This window comes from Molothrus ater, chromosome 1 (assembly GCF_012460135.2).
Source record: "Molothrus ater isolate BHLD 08-10-18 breed brown headed cowbird chromosome 1, BPBGC_Mater_1.1, whole genome shotgun sequence".
In the NCBI taxonomy this organism is placed as follows: Eukaryota; Metazoa; Chordata; class Aves; order Passeriformes; family Icteridae; genus Molothrus; species Molothrus ater.
Genome location: NC_050478.2, coordinates 38,982,651 through 39,003,879, shown reverse-complemented (window position 1 = coordinate 39,003,879; position 21,229 = coordinate 38,982,651). Strand labels below are relative to the sequence as shown.

Here is a 21,229-nt window from a genome sequence, read left to right as displayed (position 1 = left end):
TGCCAGCAGCCTGCCCCTCTTCTCAGCCTCCCTGGAGGCAGCCCAGTGCCTGGCAAGGGTTGTGTAAGAGCGTTGTGTAAGAGTGCCGGGATAGGGCAGAGCCATCGGGAGCTGCAGGTAGGGTTACAGGAGGCACTTGTGCCAATGAGCCAGGTTGCCCCATGGCCCTTCCTATGGCTTTTAAAAGGGGATGTCAAAGAGCAGTCCAGCAAGGAGCTGGGCAGCTTGTCACTGCTTCTGAAAGGTGCAAAATCCTTTTTCCCACCTGTTCCTGCCTTGAGAAGAGACGGGAGGCAGCAGTGCCTGTCCACCCTGTGCAGCTTCTTAGCTTCTTGATGAGTAGGAGGGGAAGCCTGAGGCCTTCCAGAAGGTGTGTGGTTCATGGTATGGACAGGAACCAGGATTCAAACCACAAAATTACCCTGGCCCTGGCCTAGAGGCAGCCACCATTTAAAGCCGAAGCATCAGAATATGGTCAAAAACACCCTCATCCCCTGGGCAGCACAGTCCTGTTAGATAGTCATTGGTTAATCTGATGCATTCCTGTGAAGGAGGAGGCACTTGGTGAAAGTGGGAAAACACCTAACTACACTGATTAATGCTAATTGGTTAATCGCCTTTCATTATGGAAAAAATAAGGATGTGCAGTAACTGGCAATATAGCTAGACAGTGCTTCTGTATTGGAGACCAGAGCCTGAGAATTAATTTGAAATATCACCTATTCAGGCCAGAGGATCTCAAGATTCCAAAGATGTCTCTTTTTAAAAATTTATTTAGGGACAGTATAAGAATATTATTTTCCTGGAGCAGGGCTGTAGATCTGAAACAATACTCCATATCAAGATGCAGTATGCATTTTGCTGCTTTCATTTGAGGTATCCAATGCAATCATGAGGACTACCTTGTTTATAAAAAAAAAAAAAGAAGAAAAAGCAGGGTATAATGCCAGTGATGGAGAAGGAGCACAGTGCTCAGTCTGCTGCTGAAACTCTCTAGCAGGGAGGTCGTGCGGGATGTGAGATAGCAGCCTCTGAATTGATGCTGCAGCACTCAGGGTCTGTGACTCAGAGCCATGAGACCTTGGGTAGCTCTTTTGTGGGCAAGTAAGTGCTCAGCACACAAAAGATAATCTAACAAAGCCTGCTCCCTGCTCCCTGTGACGTTTGCAAAGCTTAGCCATAGAAATTGTGTCACTTCTGGCAAGAAAGGGACTTACTCTGCAGTGTCCATAAAGACCCCCAGACATTTCTGGCCTGACGTAGTGGAGACTCGTCTGTGACTCATCCCCATCCTTCCCATTTGTGCCTGCTCATGTACTTTTTAGCTGTAGACACTTAAAAACAACCTGATTTCCTCCATCATCTTACAGAGGAACTGGCTACAATTAACGTAGACAGCACTTAATATTCTTGCTCATGTGAAGTAGAAGCTGTGTTGTGCCTTCAGAAGGCTGTGCTATGTATGTGCCAGAATGGATAATTAGTTCTGTATTTCCACAATGTTTCCATCTATGGGCCACATTCCTTGGAAAGAAAAATAGGAAATTACTTCTGGCATCTAAAATGCAGTGTAAAAGCATCCCTTAGAAAAGATCCCAAGACATTTGGGAAGATTATTAAAATCATAAACGATTTTAATTATCACTATGATTTTAATTATTATTTATTATGGTTTAAACTAATGGTTTAAATAATCATAATGATGATTAAAGCAGGCATTACAAATGGGCTCAGTTACTTTGTATCTTTTGGTCGTTGCTAAATTGAGATGGGTGAGATGCTGCACATCGACAGCAACATCAAGACCTGCTCCAAGAAACTTTATCTCTAGGCAGGTGTGAGGAGAAAAAGAGGATGCACACTCTCCATTTTAAACCACAGCACTCAAAAAGACTGCCAAAGCCAGATATGTTAGTGTAATCCTTCAAAACAAAAGACCAGCTTTTCTTACAGTTATTTTGTAATTAATTTTTTACACAAGTGACAGCTGCTTTTATGCCAAGTCCTAGTCTCATCAGGGAAAATGGCAAAACTCCCAGGATAACTAGAATTTTTCTCTTTGTGCAGAATTCATTGAAGAACATTGTATTTATCCTTTTTTTACCATCCTTTTTAATAGATTGGTGCAAAACCAATAATTTTAGGTTTAGTAAGTAATTATTTACAGGAGAGGCAGAATTTTTGTTTAAAAGACTCAATTGTTTGCTTCAAATATGCGTGTGTGTCACTGAGTCACTAAACCACAATTAAATTCTGGGAAATGGCTTATTGTTGAGGTTCACAACGTCCCATGACGTGGTGGGATGGGTCAGAGTCTGATTTTAATTGGAGGCCTGTTCTAAATTTGTATCCTCTCAAATCTGGATTGACAAACTGTTAAGGATTTTGAAGTTCCACAAGATGTCAGCAGCAAAAAGAATGACCTCTGGTTGTGTGGTTTGTACATGGAAATATCAAGCAGAATATTTGATCTTCCCTTATAAGATTAAGGAGATTCTGTCTTGTCCAGGAGCCCAGATGAAGTCTTGGGTGGCTTGCTTGGGAGAAAAGATGAGGTAAAAACACATTGTCCCACATATACTGGAAGATATTTTACCAGTTCACAGACTTGTTAGGGTTGGAAGGGACTTCTGGAGATCATCCAGTCCAACCCCCTTGCTGAGGCAGGGTCATCTAGAGCAGGTTACAGGTGACCCAGGAACGTGTCCAGGTGTGTTTTAAATGTCTCCAGAGAGGGAGACTCCGTGACTTCCCAGGGTAGCACATTCCAGTGTTCTGCATCCCTCATGTAAAGTTTCTTCTATAAAACTTTAGTAGGTTTTACATTGGTTTTGCCTTGCAAATAGAATGAACATTTTATCCTGAAATCAGTAATTTTCATTCAGTATTACAGGGAGAAATCATTTCAGATTATTAGGAAACTAGAAAAGACAAAATAAATTGTCTCCCCAGGGAAGTGGTCACGGTTCCAAGCCTGCCAGAGGTCCAGGAGCCCGAGGCAATGCTGTCAGGCACGTGGAGCCATCCACAGAATCACAGAATCACAGAATCTGCTGAGTTTGAAGGGACTCATCAGGATCACATTCCTGGAGTTGACCGGGGTAGGGCCAGGAGCTGGATTTTGATGATCCTTGTGGATCCATTCCAGCTCCGGATATTCTATGATTATGGGTTTGTTTGGGTTTTTTCCTACTTTTTTATTAAGGAGAGGGGCTGTATGTGTGTTTGTGTCTTGTGGGGGTGCTTTGTGTGTTGTTGTTTGCTGGGTTTTTGTTGGTTCTTTATTGTTTGTTTTTGCTTGGCTGGTTTTGGTTTTTTTTGGTTTTTTTTGTTTTTTAATCATGAACAATTCCGACCTTTGGAGTAGTAATTAATTAATTTAAAGCTACACGCAGACGTGCCCGGTTTAGTCAAGGAGGAGCGGGGTGACGGAGAAGCCCGGGAATGGCGCTCCGGGCTGCGCCGCGGGCCGCTCCCGCGCGGCCGCCAGGGGCCGCTGCCGCGCCGCGCCGCGGGCGGGCTCTGCCTGCGGGAGGGCGGGGAGGCCGCGGCTCCCGCCGGAGCCCCTTCCCTTCCCTGCCTTGCCGCGCTTCCCGGTGCCCCTTGCCTGCCAGAGCCCCTCCCCTTCCCTGCCGCACTGCCTGCCCTGTTCCTCCCGGCCCTCGGTGGGCGCGGGGCACGGCCCTGCCTCACAGCCCGTCTCGATAGCGGGGCGCGAAGCGGCGCCCCGGGCTCGGGCCGTCCCGGCCATACCGCGTGTAGCTGAGCGCAGCCCCGGGTGTGGGAGCGGCCCGCAGGCCGCTGAGGGGCTGAGGTGGAGCGGCGGGGCCGCGTCCCGGATGCATTAATTCACCGGGGCTGCCGCTCACCTGCTCTCTCGTTCTGACCCCTGCCTAACACAGCAGATGTGCCCGGTGTTCAGCCCCCTGCTAGGGAAGGATATTTATTTCAAGGGATAGGCTCCCTGTGTGAGGAAACAGGGACAGGGCTGTGGCACTGAATGGATGGACAGAAATAAAATCCAGTTTTGTTAGCAAAACCAGTTTCGTATCATGAAATGGTGATCAGGACAATTTAAGAGAGATTGTACTTCCTCTCTAAAATGTCACTTCCACACTAATGTTAAAAGAGGGGTATTGTCTGTTCAGAGAATCACAGAATCAGCAAGGTTGTAAGAGGCCTTTTAGATCATCCAGTAAAAGCATCAACCCAGAACTACCACCGTAACCACTAAAGCACTAAGCCACATCCACATCCAGCACGAGATCCAGATGCTTCTTAAACCCCTCTGGGGATGGTGACTCCACAATCTCTGTAAGACAACCTATTCCAGTAGGTGAACCTGTTTCCAATAGGTGAAAAACTTTCTGTAATGTCTAATCTGAGTCTCCCCTGTCTCAGCTGAAGGATGTTTTCTCTGGTCCTCTCAGTGCAGTCACACCTCACTACATTCTCCTTTTGGGTAGTTGTAGAGAGGGATGAGGTTCCCCCCGAGCCTCCTCCAGGCTGAACAACACCAGCTCCCTCAGCTCTTCCCCATAGGAGATGGGCTTCTTCATGAGCCTTGTTGCCCTTCTCTGGACATGCTGCAGCACCTCAATGATCTTTTTAGAGTGAAGTAAAACCCAAACCTGAACACAGTATTTGAGGTGTGGCCTCACCAGTGCTGAGAGCGACTCTGTTCTCAGGCTAGTTTTCCGCAGGCAGTATTGGGGTCACTTGTAGGCCCGGGATTTCTTACTTAAAAATTCTAATAAGATCTTGTCTCTATTCTGGAGTAATGCCTTTAGGATTGTCTCTGCTTGGTTTGGATTGTTGGAGCTTAGACTAGGGGGCAAGCTGGGATCATCTAGCTGGGCACTGTGTTTTGGGAGGGATGGCTGAACAAGGGCAAGCTGCCTGTGATGCCTCCGTGGGAAAAACGTGAGGGATGGTATAAATACCAACACAGCTGAAGGATGTTCTCATCACTGGTATCCATGACTTTCTCTCCTGGCACTAAATTAGCTTGCAGGGCTTCAATCTTTGCTACCAAGCAGAAAAAGAGTATAGTTAGTATGTCTGTGTGTATGTGTGTGTGTGTGTGTGTGTATGTGTATGTGTATGGATGTATGAAAGGGGGACACAATCTAAATATCAAAAACGAGACTTTAAAATGCCAAATTCGGTTCTTCAGAGATGCAGATGTCTTGTTAATAAAATAGAGGATGTCATTGTTCAAAAGTGTTAAGTACATGTAAATTAGTTTTCTACCATATGAACAAAATTATAATTTACATCTCAGAACTTTGTAAAAGTCAGTAGACTTTTGAGTTTTGAATGATTGGGTAAGAATTGGTGTAACTGTGACAGAGAATTTCTAATTCCTTTGAATCTTCTGTTTTTACTGAACCCAAGAGTAATGGTATGTGCGTATCATTAGAAACTGTAAAGTAGAAACCAGTTAGCTCCTGAAGTCACATAAGAGACTTAGAGGAACTTCTGCAGAAAAAATAATGGAAAGTATTCCATGAAATGCACAAAAGCTTTTTTTTAAATTTTTTTTAGCATCAGTAGGCATAGGCTTTTGGACGTTGCTTCCAAATCCCTGTTTACCGTAGGTCCTCCAGTCCACCATGTTTTGGACCTGATTTACATTTTGTTACCTCATGCAGCTAAGCAAAGTGCTTTGAATTTAATGTGTTAAGCCATCAGATATTGACCATGCTATTCAAGATCCAGAAGGTTCCATCTTGGTTAAATGTTAATGGTATTCTGCAGATGAGCATTTATGAACATATTACATGGGGTTTATTCCTTTTTTTTGGCAGGTGACATTGGTGACGGAAGAAGGACAAGAATGATTACATATCCATAACTCCCAGCAGTATGTCAGGTAATCATATTTAATAAGAATATCTGTGCAATGTTTCTTGCCTTTCTGGATGATTCTTGCTAAATGTTTATGGAAAAATGCTTCTTTAACAATTTCTGAATTCACTGAAATTGAAATTTGTTGAAATTCTGCATTCATTCCCCATTAGTGCTGGGAATGGAACTCTTTCCTCCATCCAGAGCATAGACATGTGGGACACAGTAATCTTCCCCAGCATTTTTGAAACTTTCATCGTCCTTGGTTTGCCTTCTGGAACCTAGTTGTGTTTTGTTCTGAATGCACATTCCAACTTCAGCTATCCTGCAGAAGCTGCCAGCATAGGAACAGTTTCTGCTGAGTTTCCTGGCCTAAGTTACTTCATAACATGGACATATCCCCTGATCTTCAACGTGACACATTCAAACTTATTTTACATAGGTTGCCAAGTACACTTCAGAGAATTATTGATTAGGTCTGCAGGTGTGCTGAAGATCCAGAGCTGACATGACCATTAACCATTTTAAGCCTGCTTAGCCATCTTATCCCTGCCAGTTGCAGAGCATCTGAAGGTTACACATAAATTAGCTGTGTCAGAACCCCCATGTATCTAATCCCTGAACAGTGTCTAGAAAGACATGCTTATTATGTGGAGATCGTATAGAAGGCCATAGAATTTCAGAATTTGTTTTAGTATTCATCAATTTGCCAAAGAAAGTATTCTACTGATAGCGTTTGTCAATGTGTATTTCAAGAGCCAAATGCATAAATGGGACCTTTTAAAAACCTGCAAAATACTGCATGCGCTACATAGGAAAAGTCACCACTAACTAGACTGTATTCCTGGTGTTCTGCCCAAAGGACAGTTTATTTTTACTTGACTATGCAGATCAACTTCCTTTTCCTTTTCCCTAGAAGGCTCCCATCCATTTGTACTGGCCAGCAAGGGGTAACAGCCGCATTCATCAACAAAGATGGTCTTCTGGTTTTAGGTTTCTAGCTAAGAGGTAGAGGGGGGAAGAAACAGAGTATTATGTAAATATATGCTTTCATAGTAAACCCTATTATCTGATAGTATGAAAAGGTGTGTCTTTTTATGGTTACTTTGCTGCCCATTGAAGCAGAGACAAAAGTAAGAAGGAAGCAGAGAGCACTGAGACATTCTGTGGAATGAAGTCAAATACTGACCCTTTGCTGGTGTGTCAGGCTCTGACTTGGCATCACTGCCACATGAGGACTGGGAATGAGTTAGTGTCCTTAGGCTGCATTGGCAGGCCCTGCTAGAGTGGTTTTGCATTGTCCTGCAGGCATTCTGGGCATGGTGATTTCATTTAGCATTTGCCTGTTTTGGAAGAATTTAAAGCACTGGCATGTAATTTGGTCTCTTCCAACTCTATGCTGTGGTCTCCCCTGTCTCACGCTAAACTGTGTTTTATGGCATTTTACTACAGGGCTTGACATTGCTGTGGTTTTGGAGGGAGCAGTTATTAGCTTCTGCTGTGTGATGGCAAGAGATGAGGAAGGAAACACAGTGTACCCACTTTATCCTCACCTTCTCTGTTGGGTCTGTGGCTTCCTGTGGAGGGTGGGTTTGTGGAGATTTTCCACTAGCACTCTAATCAGTCCTGTCTCCCTGGACTTGCCCCTGGCAGGGCAGTTCTGCTAAGCTCAGAGAAACACAAAGCCTAATTGGAAGGACCTGTATTTTCTGCATTTCTTTTGACAGAAGTCAGCAGAGCAAATATGTGCAAAGAACATTATCATCAAGCAAAAAAAAAAAAAAAAAGTTGAGATGGAGATGACTGTTTGTACAGCTGTAGATGTCCATCACTTTTCATTATGAGCAGTTCATATTTTCTGTTTCTGATTATAGGAATGACGTTCCCTACATGAGTGTAAATGTGAAGAGAAACATGGACGAAATGAAATACTTTCAAACTGTATAAAAACTTCATAAATACTGTGATCCAGAGCCAGACAAGAGTCCTTTTCTAATGAATGATAATGGAAGTTTAGACTCTGTTACTGAGTCACTGGAATATGGGAGCAGAATCTAATATGAAACCAAACCAGCTGGCTAAAATAACAGGCTGTATTATTCTGTGGTTTTGATAGATAATTTTTCCTCCCCATATGTTATGTTTCTAGTGCAGTATCTTTTTCCACTTGTAGGCACTGCCTGAAAGCCTTCAGGTTCTAGTGCAATCTAGAGAAGTTTTTCTGACAGATTGTAGAATTTGACTTTGACAGTAAAACCAGTCCTTAGTGCATTTGCAGACTAAAAAATTTGTCCCCATCTTTCTTACAGGCCCCCTTCAGGTACTAAAAATCCACAATCAACTCTCCCCAGAGCTTTCCCTCTTCAAGGCTAAAAAGTTTCAACTTTTTCAAGCTTTCATTATAGGAGAGGTGTTTGATTCTTGTGATCATCTTGGTGTCCCTCTTCTGGACTTAGAGATCTATGTCCTTCCTGTTCTGAGGAGCCCAGAGCTGGATGCAGTGCTCCAGGTGGGGTCTCATGAGAGGGGAATAGAGGGGCAGAATCTCCTTCCTTGCTCTGGTGGCCACACTGCTTTGGATGCAGCCTGTGGTGTGATTGGTTTTCTGGGCTGAAACAGCAGTGTTCATCAGCAGTTTTACAGTTGACACCAACAATTGCTGCCCACAAAGTAATGTCTGAGAAAAAAATTATCAGCATAATAAAATTAGTACTATCTTAGCAATAAGAGCAAGTTATTTCATGTGCATACATTTGCATGATAGAATAGTAAAAAAGTTGGAAAGTATTATTTTCTCATTGAGAAAATAAATAAGCAAGTATGTAAAATAATTTTTAAAGTTCTTTCTATTTTAGTACTGTTATGAAACTTCTGGTTTAGCATCACTATTCACCGGCCACAGCTGTCACTGAAGGCTCTGTTCTGTACATTTTCTCCCAAAATGCAGGACAAACCTTGAGACGTATTTTCATCTTACTTTATTTTATACAGTGAAAACTGAAGAAGAAATTCAAGAAAGGGTTCTAAAACCCAGAAAATAGTATTTGTAGAATACAGTAAATCTCATAATTTTTACTTTCATGCAAATGAAGAAAGAATGTAAAGAGTGTAATAGTGGTTCCAGTAAAAGCTTCTTTCACTGATTTCAGTGAGGCTGGGGTTTTACTCTGCTTTTACTTGGGAGCTTCAAAATCAACCCAGTCATTGTCATTGTGCTTCTACTCAAATATCCACACTGTTCTATTTGGTAATGACTATGAAGTTAGATCAAGATAGGAATGATAATAAAATTAAGTGCTTACATTGGGGAATATAATTTAAATGTCATAAATGCATATTTTCAGTAAGTAGAATTTAATATGCAACGTTTCTTGAAACAGGTCCCTCATTTGGAGAAGAAATTAATCAGCTTTCGTGCAACAAATCCATTTGAAAACCAGTGTCTCCAAGGGTGTTGCACGTAGTTTCCAAGAACTGGGAAAAGTAATAGAATAGGAAAGGTACCACATTTTCTTCATGAGTCTTTTCACTGTAATGCTCATTACCCTGTAAACTTGGCATTAATTCAGGCAGAGAACAGTTTATTGTTTAACATCAGCTGAGAAATTATTTCTCCCGAATTTCTATAATGATTTTCCTAGGATAATTTAATTTGACATACATCACTGTCTGACACTTCTTTGCCTGCCAGACCATGATAAAATCTGACTAACTCAAGTGTATTATTTCTTTTAAGTAATGGACTTTTTAGGAGGACGGTAAATACTTTAATATAAGATTTTGTTATGCCAGGATTCAGCAGCTTTGTAATGAGCTTTTGGGGATTTTCAAAAGGTTAACAAGATTTATATTGTGGGATGTTTTTGCATGAAGCTATGAATCACTCCATGATGGCTCTTATTACTTAGAAGCGCATTTCTGAATATGCAGTTAAAAATATCACACTTGCTAAGTTCTAGGTTACAGACACTCTGCGTTAATTTTTGGGTTCAAAAATTTAATATTTTTAAAAGTGCTTTGTAAAAGTGCTGTATAAATACAAAAGCCAAGTAGTCTGCGAAACATTTTGTAACATTTAACGTTTCAAATTTTGTGCAATTCTTTAATATGTTGTATTTTCTTTCTAACTTATGAATACCTGCTGTTTTTTTTCCTCAAAAGATCACACATTAAAAAAAAAAAAAAAAGAGGGGGAGGGGGATCCGATTAGATTTCACAAAGAACAGAGAGAACAAACTTTTTTTTGTAGTAACAGTACTTTTTTTAGTTTTGTAGCATTTGCTAGTCATTTTAGGTATATTTCATTATGTTAATGCTGATGTGTTTTTTCCGTTTTCTTTTTAATGATCTATCAGTATATTTAGTCCCTTTATATAGTAGTTTTTTTTAAGCCAGATCTGTTTCTTTTGATAACTCATTTTTCTGAAATTTATTTCTGTTGGGAGCAGACTGTTGTATTTTAAATTTTGAGTGTAATTCTTAGACTGTGTAGTCGTTTTTCACTACTGATATCAGGTAAAGGAGGACTGCAAAGTGTCAGTGTAAAATGTACTTCTTCATTTTGCAGGCAAGAAGATTTTAGAATAGTCATTTAAAAGGAGTAAAATGTCCTTCTGTTTTTTCTAAGTCTTCTCCAATAGCCTATAAAATAAAGCACTTTGCTGTGCTTGCCACAGGAGTTACAGCCTGCCATTTTATGATCTTCAAAAGCCTAACCACAGCTGCTGTTTAGTTCTTCTGATAACTGTATGCCAGAGCCATCAACTTACAACTTTTGTCCTTGGTATTGATCCCTATACATAGAGAGGACTTTAATTTTTTTTGTGCCAGTTGAAAAGCTGTTGGTAAACTGTGGGATCAGTCCACCTGGGCATTTTCCAGTTATTTCCATATAAAAATACCTTTTGCATTCTCTAAATTCCCTTCTCATTATGTTCTTTAAAAGCATCAGATTTGCTGCAGTGCTACCATAAAAAAAAGATGAATGTTTAAGGAAATGTGTAAATGTTGTCATACACAAAGGCCTTTCACTATTGTTTTGTTGTGTTTCTGCAAATGGTTAGATCTGTACCAAGCTTGAGTTTATTTGAAGTTAAAAGAATTCTCTCCTCACATCCAAATTTGTCTTTCTTACTGAAGAAGTAATGCTTTGACTGCATTGTTTGGGCAAACCTTATTTGTTTATTTACCTTTTTTGTCTATTACAAATTATGTATTTGTCAAGACTGCTAGTTTTAGTACCTTTGTTTGTTTTACCTGGCCATTACTTAAACCTCAGTCCTTCATTGGGAGGTGTTATTTCAAGATATCTCTTTAAGCACTTTTAGAACTAAAATAACTTGAACTGTTTCACCACCTTGAAAAAAGAAAAAGCTTCAATTATGTGCTTGTATCCCCAGGATTTTGTTAGCAAGCAGTAGCCAAATGTACTGTCCACTACCCAGTGGGAGGAAATGGAAGGTCTAATGAGAGGTTAGGGAAGACCATGTGAATTGATTTGAAAGCTCATGAGGAAAGTAATATTCAGAATCAGGATTTTAGAAAAAGGTGGCAGTGATCTAAAGTGATTTGTAGAAGTGATTTGAGTGATTTACTAAATGGTTTCACTGTAACTTAATTGTTTTTAAAGATGTGTTTTATGTATTTTGAGCCATATTCTGAAAATGGTGTTTTGTCTTCTCACTTTTATTTTAGTAGTTCCCAGGCATTACAAGAATTATCTAACACAACATGAAGAGAGTAAACATCCATTAACATTCCCATATTCACACAAACAGTAGTCTGTAAAATGAGCCCTGGAGAGGTGGATTTCTGTCTGTGGGGAACTAAATCAATGTTGTTTTAAAACATAGGGAGGTGGTTCTGCACATGAAGACAGACACCGGGATTCCTTGCTAGAGGGGACTGTGAATACAAAAAATGTACTCAAGAGTAGACTGGGCTGTAGTTCAAAAAGAGATCCAGTGGGTATTGCTGCATTTTAGAAAGGCCACAAGGGCTCAGTCAGTCCCTTGGGCTGAGGAGTAGCTGGGGATTGAGAGACTCTTGGTGGGAGCTCTCATATGTGCTTGCTTTGTTCTTACTCTTCCCTGGGTATCCATTTATGACTCCTGTTGGAGAACAGCAGCCAGGTGAGCCCTGTGGTTCAGCTATAGCTTCTTCTCAGAAAAACTCCCTCCCATGTGTTGGGCAGAGCTGTGAGAGGGAAGAATGCATTTATGGCATCTATGTGGCTGTATTGGTTAGCACCACCATTCCAGTTCCGTGGTGTGTCCTGGCATTTTACTGCTTTTCCCCATATAGCTTTGGTCATTCATTTCTTTTGGTAAGTTTGTTTTATCTGTAGCTGCTACAAGATTCTCTTTTGGTCTATACAATTCCTGTTCATTTCTCAAAGGACAGGTTTTCAGAGAGCTCTTTACGTACCAAAAACCCTGAACAATTTGCTTCTCTGTGCTCAGAACCTGCCTCTGGTGAACTTACAGATGAACTGCCAGGTTCTTCTGGGTATTCTTTTTCTCTGATTAATTTTTTCTCATGTTTAGAAATTTGAGCATAATGTCAACCCCAGCTCTTGATGAGATAAGTGTATGTGTAATATTGCTTTAAAAGTTAATGGAAATTTAGCTTGTTTTTAAAAAGTGATTGCACTGATTCACAGAGGAGCTCATTAAGATGTATCAAGAACAAGGATAAAGCTATTACACTCTTTATTACAAGTTTCCTAATATTGCCTTTTCTTACACATTAGAAACTGTTTACAACGTTTATTGTAATTATCTGTGCACTCTTCTGGTGATTTAATACTTGTCCAAAAGATTGGAAATATTGAAATTTAATCTTTAAATCCATATTCTAAAATGTAATATTTAAATATTTTATTTATAATATTGCCACTGCTAAAGCAAGTGGCAGGACAACAACCCTGGATTAAATAACTCTGGCTGTTTACTTCTACAAGCATACACATATGCACATGTTTCTGAAATATTGAAAATTGCCTAATGGACATTGCTCATTCTACCTGCTACAGTTCCTTTCACTCTACAATTTTTTTCTTATAGGCATTGTAATTTTTATATTTTAGAAATTCAGGAAAGAAATCACATGTTCTCAAAGGTTTTATTTAGCACAGTTACGGAGGCAAAATTTGCATATTTAAGAAGAAGAGTCTGGCTAGTCTGTGTGAGCTGGTCTCCATCCTTCTGCTTATTCAATGATCATATGACCCTAGTTTAAAAGTAGTGAAACTCAGTTGTGAAGTGTTTCTCTCTTTTATAAGGAAGCATAAGGAGAAAATGCTATTCTTTTTTCTTGGGAGAAAATGGAAGGATAGGAGATAAAAGAGGAAGAGGAGAGAAGAAGCAAAATAAATGAGAGAAAATAAAATGCTGTGAACTGACAGCAAGATTAATGAGAAGAAATGGAACCTTAGCCTTGGCTGACATAGATGGTTTTGTCTTTTCCAGCACAAACACACATGAAAGCTTTACATGTTTTTACTTATAGTTTGTGGGGTTTAAAATGCTGGAACAAAGTATGAATCAGGTGTTAACTTTATTGGGACATGTCCTTTAATTGTAGCTGGGTTGTTTTTTCCTTTCTTTCTCTCAAGTCATCAAGTAAAAATCCTCTAGTTTTATTGGACTGGGTCCATACAAAGCTAGGCTGCTTCATCAACCTACTGTGCACCCCTCAGTCCTAATCCTAATTACATTTGCCTTAGTTGATCTCTCTGAAGCCAACCCACTTCAGTGTCCTTATATGCTTGCACTTCAATGGTAAAACAAAACAAAACAAAACAAAACAAAACCAAAAAAAACAACAACAACAAAAAAAAACCAACAAAAAACAAAACAGTGAGGTGCTGTTGTCTCTGCTGCTCTTTTTTCAGTAAACCTCAAATATCAAAAAAGGAAAAACTTTATTATGTACGTTTGCAATCAAGTAAGCTAATGACAATACAGAGATCTCCAAGCTGGTTTCCTAATTGCCCCTGTTTTGGTCAGCTGCAAATTGAAGTACTGTATAGAGAGAATTTTCAGTGGAGATTCTGCTGTGAGCAGTTTTGGAATGTAAAATAACTTTTTGTTGTTAGAGGAAGTGTCTTTGTAACTGGGAAAACAGCAATCCTCGGACATCCCAGAACTGTTAATTTACCTTTTGTCTAAGTGACAGCCTGTTGCTGAGGGTGAAAAATAAATGTTTGCACTCCCCCAAAAAGTGTGAGCAATGTAGTCAGTCTCTGAGGAGCAGGCACTGATTGCCTTTGTGGTCACAGCAGCTTTCATCACCAGTGGATCTAGCTGTTAACTGGAGCTCCTGTGGTATAAAGCAATAACAGTAATAATGGTAATGCAGATCCAGCCTTGATTGCAACAGGGCAGATCCTAAGCAAGGAAAATTAGTGTAGCTCTCAGGGCACAGCAGGGGGAATTAAATGCAGTGCCTCTGGGGTTGTTGTGAGCATGGGGAGCAGGCACTCTTCCAGTGTGGTTTTTGGTCCTGTTTTGTGCACTCTGAGTTTTGTCTGGATCAAAGTTCAGTGTTGGTATACAGCTCATTCCAGCAGGAAACACTGTCTTCCTGGCTGGCTGGCTACCACCTTCCATCTTTCTGGAGATACAACTTAATGCCTCTCTTCACTTGGGTTGTATTAAAAATAGTAGAGCTTTTTGTATATTGCTTCTTTGACCACTGTTGGCAGATACTAGTAGGAAATTGGGAAAAAAGACCACATAACTGAGATGAAAACAAATTGTTCCATATTTTTTCTGTAGTCCTTTATACATTGACATTCAGATAACACTGCATGCCTGAGAATAGGCCAACCTTAATTACCCATTAAGGAGTATTTGCTTTGGTTTGTAATAAAAGAATTCTTAGGGATTCCCCTTGCCTAATCTTTTAGGTAAGCTTAATGGGCAGTTCATCTGCTAAAACTTTTCTTCTTCTGTAAAAACAAACTTGCCTTTAAAAAAAACCATCTGATGGGAATTTGGGGAAGTCTTTTGACCTGTTGACTGCTGAGATGCCAGTTATTGCTACAGTGTGCATTTTGAAATTGCTTGGTGATTCCTTGATGAGAAGAGCTCTGGCCCTGCTTGTTAGTACTCTTTACTCTGAAACGAGGCCTGTAGTTTTTAGTCATGGTTCATCCCAGTAGGCTGTACTGCTTCCTGCCTTGATTATACCTGTTTTAACAGTAGCTAGAGGGAGAGAGAGATGCTTCTCTTACAGGTAAGAAGTGGAGACAAAATTACATTATCATCCTTTATCAAAGATTTTGGGTTGACAAGACCAAGAGCAGATGCAGGAAATTTCAACTGTTTGTTGGTTTGGTTTTTTTTTTGATAAAAAGGAAAAAAAAAAGGCTTTGAGAAATTCAGGCAGTATATGTTAGAACCAATGGCGTAGAACAAATAATGTAGTCTTCTCATGAAAATAATTTAACATTATAATAAGAAGAATAGTAATTTAAGAAATAAACATCCACTGTGCCTCAGTATAGGAAGTAAAAGAATAGAAGACAAAATATAAGAGCCTTCAGTGGTAGTTCCTTGCAACTTAATCTTTGACTAGCAAAACTTGAATGTGTAATGTCCCTGGTGACTGAGGAGAATTTGTGAAATAAAGTGGAAACTTGTAAAATTAAATGAACTGTAACTAACATGGCAGGCAAAATAGTGAGACAAATTTCAGAGGGAGATAAAAGGAGAAGAGAGCATATAGCTTCTTGATGTTTGGCTAGCTTTGTTAAACTCTGCCTGTGTAAATTCCAAATGATGGAAACTGTAATAGAATCAATTTCTCCTCATAGTTTAAATGTGTCTATAATCATATTTCAAAGCCCCATGGATGCTTTGCTAATGAAGAAATTGGAAGATATGTTTTGATTTTATTTTTTAAGTTTTGAAGTTCCTTGTTAAAGGTAAAAATCTATAAGCCTTATGTGACACCCTCTCTGAATCCTTGGGGAACAGAATTTTTACCATAGTCATGAATATATGTGTTTTAATTAAAATCAAAGGCTAAGAGACAGCATAGGCTAAGAGACAGCAAAGATGGCCTTTAATATCAAAGCTAAATTTGAGGAAAATATATAGAAATTTTTGCCTAATGAGATTGAACAGCCTGAATTATGAATCACTGATCTTGAGGACTAATAGCAAGACCTGAGTACCAGAGGATACAACTGACTTTTCTAAACAAAGTCAAGAATTGTGTTGCATCACTGACCTGCTCAAGGAGCTGACAAAGCATGGATCTATTTATGAGTGCATAATAGAAATGCAGTATTTAATATATATATTGCACATGCCTGACTCTCACATTTTGAGACTGTTATCCACAAAGGGAGATAGTTAGAGTGTGAAGGAACTCGAGGGAGAGTAGCCTTTTACTGAACCAAGTACACTGTTCAAGGTTATGCAAAGTCTAGAGGAAGGGTGGCTTGTAGTGCACAGCTCCTCTTTGTGCCACAGAAAATGAAATCCTCAGATCCCAGAGGATCTTATCAGAGAAACCCTATCTCTTCTGTGCTTAAATTTAAGAAGTCAAGAGAGTATAAAAGTGTTCAAATTATGAAAAAAGTTTTATATTCTATTCTTTTTATATTTTTTTAAATTGCCTAGTATTTCTGGGTTACTTTCACTATTCTATTTTAAACTGATTATCCTCCTACAAGTGATATTCTCTTGCCATATTACCTGCATTTAGAATTAGTTTTTAATTTTACTTAGAAAATGAAGTCTGAACTAAGAGCAGATCTATAAAGCTAGAAGTAAGTAGGTAAGAGCAAATTATGTAGGTAACTTACCTGCCCTTTGCATTGAAGTCCATGATGCCAGGTACTTTCTCAAATTTGTGTTACTGATGTCCATCTGAGATACAGTCAGTAGAAGAAACAGATTTGTATCTGCAAATGTCAGGTGAGCTTGTATTCTTAGCAGCAAAAAGGTGTTTACATCTAAAATTAAATAACATACTCAGGAAAGCAGTATGTATATACAGGAATTAAAGTAGGATAACAGTATTTAAAACTAACCATGATTAAGTTTTCTGAATTTGTCCTGTACTAACAATATTCCACTTAAGAGAAGTCCTAAGACAAAGGATTCAGAAACAGCAATATTATGATAGAACTGGTAACTGAAATCCCAATTTACTTTGAATCATTTTTTTCTGGAAATTAATGACGTGGCATGCCCTTACCAATATGTTGCTTTACTGAGTGAAATGCATGTAAAATTGACTCTTAGGTTGATTATAACAGCAGAATCTTACTATGATTAAAACCACTGTGGTATCAGTCATCAGATGTCTGGAATTTGCTATTTTGTTTATGCAAGTTAAACAGCTATTTTGTATTTTAATTTTGTTACATATAATATAAAATAAAATAATTTCTTAAATACCGAATATGATCTTTGATGGGTCATTTCTACTGATTTTAGTTTGCTGCCCAGAAATAGAAATTGGGCTGTATTTAGTTTTCCAAATGTGTCAGCTAGTGGTATATCAGTTTCTTCTATACCAAAGAACAAGCAATGACCAGTTAGATAAAATCATGCAGGTTTGGTATTGTCCATTATCCACACTGGAGCCAAGTGTCCTTGCTCCTGAGATAAAATTAGCATCTCTGATACTCCACTGTGACCACAGGCGGAGAAAGGCAGTAGGTAGCAAAAGCGGAACTGCTAAGCATGCCCACATAAGAATGTCACACTTAGGTAACTGAGTGTCCCTCAGGTCAGCCTACGATAAGAGCAAAGTCAAACAAGGCTGAATCCTTGATGTTTTGTGTTTTAAGTATCTGAAAATTGTTCACGACCAGCCTCGACCTACAAGACCTCAAATGATCATATGAGCAAGGCAATAAATCGGTGTTAACTTGCCCTGGGGCCCATGTTGTAGTTGTGATGTTGTGAAAGTTGCATCTAGTGTTAGCCTGTCCACATAGATCTGCCTGCTTTTTCAGGATTCTCAGACAGGAAAATTTTATATTCACTTTTACTGAAGGGGAACTATGGTGGCTGAATGGGCATGGCTGAAGGGTTCTGCATCGTATCAGTGCAGTCCAGTGGAGATGCACGGGAATACCACAGCATCAGGAGAGCTGGGGAACCACTTGCTTTCCAAAACTCCACACCTGAGCAAGATTTTGGCAAAGCCGACGGTTTGTAGCCCTGCAGTATTTGCCAAACATCCAGGACGTGGCCTCCTGTTGTGGGACAGACTGATTCACCTTCCTGACAGAAATCAGAAATGGAATGTAGTGGGCATAACAGAAAATCATTTCTGTAGGAAAAGACACTTCAAAAATTATGATATCCAGAGGAATGGACAGCAGCTTTCGCAATGCCGACATGCTTCAACTTGGACTAGTACAATTTTACAGCCAGGCTATACAAAAGCAAACTTTCAAATCATGTCAAGTGCCCAGGAATACCAAAAAGAAGAAAAAAAGTGTAAAGGTAACTGACATTATCATGCAGAGCACAGCAAATGCTGTATCTAGAAAAAACAAAAAGCAAAACCAGCTTATGTCTTTGTTTACTGTCAGGGGTTTGGCCATTGGTAAAAGCATTATTATGTGGTGATGTTTTCTAGCTACCAACCTTTTTTTAATTTATTTGTTTTTTATCAATGGTAATTGCAGTTTTTAGTTTTCTCTTCTATTTAATTTAATAGCTTTGTGAAGAGCCCTTACGACAATGTGGTTAGTACTTATTGGGGTTTTCTGTGTGATACCTATACAGAATAACATCTCTTCTTTTAGAGCTTTTAAAAAGTATTTGTCTCTCTCCTTATGATCTCTATAAGCTGATCAAGAATCTTTTCTGAACTTGGCCTTTTTTTTAAAGCATATCTTTGTTACATTCAAAATGCAAAGACAAAAGAAAGCCTTCTTTTCTACTTTCAGGGTGTTCAGCTCTCAACAGTGACTGTGTTGTTTGCCTTCTTTCTTAATATTAACCATACCCAAAGCCTCAGTGGGTACATGTACAGAGCTCAAGTGGGACTTCTTGTTAGGAATATTCTCTGCCTCACTAGTCAGGAGAATAAACCATTTTCTCTGAGGTAGGTTGTTTTCACATCAGCACAGCATTGAAGGAACTTCTTTTAAGAATCACAGTTGCTAGGGTATTAGCACAAATGTAGTGCTTAAGTTATTCTTATTCCTCTTTAAACTTGGATAAATGGTTCTTCATTGCTCTTCACCTAAAAAATAATTACTGTATATTGTGAGGGGGGATTACAAGTTGTTTTCTTTTACTTAAGTCTTGCGTCACTCCAGGAAGAAAGATTACAGTGTCAGGCAGGATATCACCTCATGAAAAAGTTAAACTGGTCTAAGTACCTGATTTCTTTAGATTTAGTTGTGCTTTACCTCAGAATGCCTCTTTGCTAACAGATGTCAGGTGTTGATCGCTTTAACGTCTTACTAAGGGCTGTCAGGAGGCTACCAAACCCAGACAGTCCCATCCAGGAGCCTGTTAATTATGTTATGTCAAGCTAAATTAGCCTGTTTTCTGCTTGGTTTTATTTTTGAACAAATGAAACTTCTTACCTTGATGTTTTCATGTGAAGTTGAGGCAGGGAATGACTCAAAAAAGGTACCTGTTTTAAGTGTTGGCCATTACTTTCTCAAGAGATAAGCTCTGTAATTAACTGATGTCTGCTAACAGGGTCTTCCAATTATGATATATGGGGAGGCTTAACAAAGTGGGTTGTCTGGGTCACAGGTCTATAATTACTCTTAGTAATATTTGTTTGGGGACCATCTTAAAAGTCATCCAAACTATTGAAGAATTTTGTTTGCTCATTTGTTGGCTGACATCTCAAGGAGTAAATGCTTTCTGACAAGACCGTGTGCTACCTATCCATGTCATGAATAGTGCAAAAAAAAGCAAGCACAAACCCTGGAGGAGTCCTCATCAGAAAAGAGCAAGCTCCATTCTCTTTTTACCAAATTTATTCAAGGTGTCAAAAATATTTTGAGGGATAGCTGGAATTGTAGTGTATCTGAACGTTTAAATATAAACGATGACATTCTTTGTTATTCAAGCAGACTAATGAGTCTGAAGTATTTCAATAAAAGGCACATCACACTGGCATTTTATGAGTCACAGACAAATTTAGTGTCATGTCATAACCAAGGTACAGTGGGTTTTGTGAGAGGAGCAGTTTTAGAGAAATAACTAAGTTGGTACATGTGGAGAAAAGAGGTGTGCTGTTGTCTAAGTAAGATTTTCATCTAGTTTGTACCACAGGGCAGCTAGTTTGAATCTTCCTGCATCTGTTGCAAACCAAAGAAAATCATTTTATGTCAGAAAGATTTAGCTTTTTCTCCTTCAACTATTATAAATGTATCATAAACAAAAGATTATTTTTTTTAATGTCTTATCTTCCACTGAGACATACTCCAGGAACTGTCAAATGCTGTTGTGACTTTTCAGCACCAGAATTCCATAATCCTACCTACCTTATGATTTAGTCACAAGTAGAGTTTTCAAAATAAAATAAAAACTCATGAAGAATTAATTTTCTGTTCTTGTAAATGCTTGTTGTTATTTTGGATTCTGATGTTTGAGGTTTTCTTAAGTTAATCTCTAAGTTTGCGTAGTCATACTTCTGAGGGACCATTTTGAGTCTTTGATAATAGTGCATAAAGTGAATGAATAAGGTGGTGCAAATACATATATTAAAGAGAGATGGTAACTCATTGTGTGGGCCCAGAGAGAGTTGTATTTGACAACTTATGGATGTTGCAAAAATGACATTAGTAGTTTTGCTCAAAAGCTGTTGCAGTTTTCAGTATATGTTCCTTATGATATGAGAAGATCTGTCTGGAATGTAGCCCATGTTATGAAAGTGCTGATTTGTGTTTGCTTAGAAAAGCCATGATCTATTTTCTTTTTTTTTCCCAAAACCATCAGAGTTGGCTGAGACAATTCAGGCAACAATAAAATCCATAAATAGGAAATATAACAGTTATTTTGTAATGTGTAAAAATTCATTTTACAAAGCTAGGAACTGATAATACAGGCATACAAAACTGTGAAGAGTTCAGAACGATGTGTTTAATCTTTGCAACTATGTGTTTAAATGTGTAAAGTTTTTTAGTAAATCCTGGATTTTTATTCATCTTTATGCATGAAGTCTGAACAGCAACCAAGATAAGATCCTTCCATTTGGTCCTTCAGCAGTGGCACTCTGCCCTGACTGATTTCTGATTTGAATGCTCTGCAATACCTCCCACATACTGACACTGCTGAATCTTTTAGAATGGCGTGCAGGGGCCCTATCTGCAGCATTGCGATACCCAGGACTCTAGACCAGGGGTGCACAGTTTGGAAAAAGTCAGGAGAATAGG

The 21,229-nt window shown here is 39.1% G+C and overlaps 1 protein-coding gene across 8 annotated transcripts in view; it reads left to right on the top strand.

Annotated features, from left to right (window-relative positions):
• Window positions 1–21,229, top strand: part of THRB (thyroid hormone receptor beta) — a 169,308-nt gene that overhangs the window by 113,861 nt on the left and 34,218 nt on the right. For 7 of the 8 annotated variants that reach the window (XM_054514729.1, XM_036405658.2, XM_036405621.2 and 4 more), the window contains one exon: window positions 5,811–5,875. In XM_054514729.1, the coding sequence (XP_054370704.1) occupies window positions 5,869–5,875 (7 nt within the window). In that variant the 5' untranslated portion in view covers window positions 5,811–5,868. Of the gene's footprint in view, window positions 1–5,810; window positions 5,876–17,878; window positions 18,327–21,229 lie in introns of those variants that run through there. The other variant, XM_036405605.2, reaches the window with a different exon arrangement.